We start from the raw sequence: 4,403 nt of genomic DNA on the forward strand, positions 1-4,403 counted from the left end.
GTCTTTCCTCCTGAATGAAGTGAGAAGAGTGAGGCTGAAACTGGGGAACTTGGTGGCTGAGGTCCCAGCGGATGCTCAGATGCCATATATTTGGGCTAAGAATGCACAAGACTAGAAAATGGGCTCCTCAAGTCCTGGGGGTCAAGGATGGAAACACCAACAATTCTGGGAAATTCAGAGATAGGAAGTGAATGAAGATGTAAGGCAAGGAGAAAAAATAACAGACAGTCCCTTCTGGCCCAGCTCCCCCTCCCACAAAATAAAAATGAGGAAGTCAGGGGAGCTCTATGAAAGAGGAAAGGGAGTAGACACACCCTGCAGGATGAGAGCAAAGCTGGCTCCACGCCCAAATCCTCCACATGCAACCTCTGCTTGTGTTCCAGTTGCAATTTATTCTCAGTATTATTTACTGTACAAAGTTGAGGAAGAGGAACATCCCCAATTACAGAATCTTGGGCTTTCGGGCACAAAGACCGACAGGAATCCATCATATATGTGGCTCCTCCTCTGGTCCCTCCCACCCCAATTCTCCAGGATTTAGTTCTTGCTGTTCTGAGTGACTTCCACCTCTGGTTATTCTGCACAACAAAGCCACGAATCACAGACTCCAGACTTTCCACAGGTAACTGGATTGGGGATGTCAGTGGGAACAAAAAGACAGGGACTGTGTTAGAGGAAACAGGAAGAGGAGGTCTTAGGTCTTAGGTGGGAGAAAATGGGAAGAAATATAAAGGGGGAAGTGTGGGATTTAACAACCAAGTGGAGACTTGAGACTATTCCTGTCCCTGGATCCTAGATTGCAACATGCAGCCATAATCCCCAGTCACAATTCCCATCTCTTGCTCAGTGAGTCTGATCCTCAGCCCCAACTCCAGCCTCATCTCCAAACTCAGTGTCAACCCCAAATCCACCCTGAATCTCAACACCAGCCCCAACTCCAAACTGAACCTCAGTTCTAATCTATTTCCAGTTTCAGTGCCAAGCTTAGGTCAGTTCTATCCATGGCTCCAATATAAGTTCTGATGCCAAATTCTGGCATGTGATACAACCTTAAGTCCAGCCTAATTTTAGGCCCAGTCAAAGCAACAAATTTAGCTTCAACTTCACCTCCAATGTTAATCCCAAACTAACTCAACAGTGACCCAAAGCCCAATTCTAACTCTACTTCTAACCTCAACTCCAAACTCAGGCCCTAATCCAGGACTCATTCTCCTGAGGAATCTCATTTCTTACCTCAACTCATCCCTGGTTTCAGCCTCCTCCTTGGCTACAGCACCCAGCCAGCCTAGGCCCAGGTCTCTAATTTCAGCCCTGACAGACTCAGAGGTTACATTGGTCCAAACATGGCAATGAAGTATGAAAATTTCCAGCACTTGGGGAATGAGGAGAAAAATGAAGAGATAAAAGGTAAGAAGAAAGGAGGAGAAGTGTCCTTTATTAAAATGTCCTCTTAGTGTGTTTAGCAGGATTTCTACTGTCACATCATGTTTCACCTCTACCATGTACAATGTTGGATCTTTGAGGGGGTCAGTTCTAGGGCTCTGAGAGCCAATGTGAAGAGGACTCAAGGTCTTTAGAAAGGCAGGGATAGGGAAGATCTCAGTTGACCTGATTTCCTGTGCTCTGTGGGGAGGGGATGAGAGGTATCCTTTGCGAGTAGTTGGACATTTGCTCACCTGATTATACAGATGTGGGTCAGCCTGCTAAGGGTCTAGATGACTCCAACATTCTCAAGGTCCTTGTGCTACTTTCTCCAGCTCTGATGACAAGACTTAACATTCTTCATTGTCTATGTCTATGTCTGCTTATGTGCACTCTGGTTTCTAGGGGTGGGTCCATGGGTCTCTCAGGGTATGAGAAGCCCATGACACTGAAGACTTGGTGCTGTTTGTGAGGGATCAAAGACTTGGGCAGTCCCTACCCCACAGTCCTCCTCCTGCTCTTACCAAGCAATTACCAGGGCCAAGTCTTCATCCCAAAGACAGTTCCCTGGGCCCCCTCCTTCTATCTCTGGTATGTCCTGGATCTCCCTTGTCCTGATACCCTCTTCTCTTTCAGCACCTCCTCCCCAGGTTGGCTTCTGGCATATCTGTTCTGATCATCGCCTCATCCTGTTCTCCCTGGGCCTCAGCCTCTTGCTGCTGGTGGTTGTCTGTGTGATCGGATCCCAAAGTGGGTACCCCAGGGATGCACAGGGAAGAGAGAAATCAAGGGGCTACAGTGGTGGGGCAGGGATAGGGATGATGGTAGGAACCACAGCAGAAGCAATGATGGGCTCAGTGGGACTGTGTGGGGCAACACTGAGTGGTCATAATGGGGAGTTTGATGAGAACAGTGGTGGGGAGTACACTGGTAGGAATAGTGAATGAGTCATGATTGGGATGACTGCTGGCTATGTCACTTACTAGTTGGGTTTTGTAGTTGAATTACTTCTTCTTGCACAATATTAGATAATCACAGTGCCTGCCCCTCTGGGTTGCTGTGAGGACTGAATGAGATAATGCATGTAAAGTGTCCTGCTCAGTGCTCACAGAGAGGACCCAATCAATCTTGATTATGATCATCTCATTCCCCTCATCAGATTCCAAGTTACAGAGGGACCTGAGCATCCTGAGGACAACTTTCAGCAATTTCACTAAAGACACTGGGGCTGGGGTCCAGGCACTGACCTTCTATGGTGAGCGTGGGTGGGAGACTGGGCTTGGGTGGGGATCTGGGCTGGGTGCATATGTGTGTGGGCTGATGCCTGATCTCAAATCTCTGTTTCTTCCAGGTCACAGCTTGCAAGAAACCATAACATCTTTGAAAGTTGAAGTGGAGGATCATAGGCAGGAACTGCTGACAGGTGAGAGATCCTGGTCTCCAAAAGCATGTGGAAGGGTATGCACAGGGGAAGTATCCTGGTGCTGAGTCGCCTCCTCTCCAGCCCGCAGCTTGAACCAGAAGGTGGTTTCTGTGGAGAACAGCCTGCATAAACAGGAGCAGGAATTCAAAGCAGGTCAGATGGCTGTTCCAGTCCATCTGGGCACGATGTATTTGTGGGAGGATGGGAAGACCTTAATGAGCTGCCTGAACTTTAGGAACTCAATGAGTAGAGGCCATACCCAGAGCACTCACAAAACTCCCCCGTGTCTGTGTTCCAGATCAATCTGAGATGTTCCTGCGAGTACAGCAATTGGCAGAAGTCCTGAAATCCCTGACTTGCCAGGTGGCGGACCTCAAGAGCAATGGTGAGGAGGGGGACAGGCATGGCTGACCCCACTTCACCATCAGTGGTGCACTAGTCCATTCCTTAGACCCTCCACCCTTCCTTTCCCCCCTTAGGTTCTGAAAAGACCTGCTGCCCCCTTCACTGGTTGGAGCATGATGGCAGCTGCTACTGGTTCTCTCCGTTTGGCAAGTCCTGGCCTGATGCTGACAAGGACTGCCAGCTGCAGAACTCCCACCTGGTGGTGGTCACCTCCTTAGAAGAGCAGGTAAGACCTGGTAGGCTCCTCTTAGAGGCTGTCTGGTGTAAGGAAGAGGTCATCAACCCCTTGTTCTCTCCCCAGAAATTCTTGGAGAAGCACATGGGCTCTATACCCACCTGGATGGGCTTAACTGACCAAAATGGGCCCTGGAGATGGGTAGACGGGACTGACTACAAGACGGGCTTCAAGTGAGTGTGTTTCTGTCCAAAGCCGGTGTTTTTTCCTTGGTATTGCTCTGGTTTCCCAGCCTGTGTCCCCATGGTGGGAGGGGTTCCTGGGAATGTGGCTGAGTTCAACCTCCCTGGGTACACAGCTATCTCTTGTCCATAGACACTGGAGTCCAAAGCAGCCTGATGACTGGACTGGACATGGGCTGGGAGGAGGTGAGGACTGTGCCCACTTCACCTCTGATGGTCGCTGGAATGATGATGCCTGTCAGAGGCCCTACCGCTGGGTCTGTGAGACAGAGCTGGGCAAGACCAACTAGGACCCTCCCTCCCCCTAATTTATTTCCTCAATGCCTTGAGCTGCTGAGGTCTGGGATTGGAAATCCTCCTGTGTGTGGGTCTCCACTATCTTGGAGATTTTCATCTAGGATTTTAAGGGTACAGTGATTTTGGAAGGGTAGGGAGATTGAAACCCATGACACTTTCTGCAGTGTGTGCAGCTTATTGTTGACTTCTCTTGTTTTTTTTTTTTAAGAATAAAAGGAAGAGCAATATATTTAAACATTCTATGTAGTGTCTGGTTACTGGGCATTAGGAACTGGGAGGGGCCTGGTTGGCATTAGGAAGACTTGGGCAGGTAGAGGCATCATGAGAAATGAATGGGCTTTGGGCCAGATGGCCTGGTTAGGAGCCCAGTTTTGTTTCACAGGTGTTAAGCTTGGGCAAGTTATTCAGTTCTGGAAACTCGGCCATAAGATAGGCTTGT

The 4,403-nt window shown here is 49.1% G+C and overlaps 1 protein-coding gene across 1 annotated transcript; it reads left to right on the top strand.

Annotated features, from left to right (window-relative positions):
• The first annotated feature begins 438 nt into the window (after positions 1–438).
• Positions 439–4,148, top strand: LOC124980516 (C-type lectin domain family 10 member A-like). The gene is made up of 10 exons (XM_047546162.1): positions 439–622; positions 1,256–1,407; positions 2,059–2,172; positions 2,582–2,677; positions 2,774–2,845; positions 2,927–2,998; positions 3,144–3,230; positions 3,325–3,476; positions 3,552–3,658; positions 3,801–4,148. Exons 2-10 carry the CDS (start codon positions 1,344–1,346, stop codon positions 3,955–3,957), a joined length of 921 nt encoding a protein of 306 aa, XP_047402118.1. The 5' UTR covers positions 439–622; positions 1,256–1,343; the 3' UTR covers positions 3,958–4,148.
• The last annotated feature ends 255 nt before the right edge of the window (positions 4,149–4,403 follow it).

The sequence above is a fragment of the Sciurus carolinensis genome, chromosome 3, assembly GCF_902686445.1.
Source record: "Sciurus carolinensis chromosome 3, mSciCar1.2, whole genome shotgun sequence".
Classification (NCBI taxonomy): Eukaryota; Metazoa; Chordata; class Mammalia; order Rodentia; family Sciuridae; genus Sciurus; species Sciurus carolinensis.

Excerpts from the sequence above, each read along its gene's own strand:
- LOC124980516 (XM_047546162.1), top strand. The coding sequence starts at position 1,344 with ATGGCAATGAAGTATGAAAATTTCCAGCACTTGGGGAATGAGGAGAAA. Across the intron at positions 2,846-2,926 it reads TAGGCAGGAACTGCTGACAG|CCCGCAGCTTGAACCAGAAG; the intron begins GTGAGAGATCCT and ends CCTCCTCTCCAG. Across the intron at positions 3,477-3,551 it reads TCACCTCCTTAGAAGAGCAG|AAATTCTTGGAGAAGCACAT; the intron begins GTAAGACCTGGT and ends TTCTCTCCCCAG.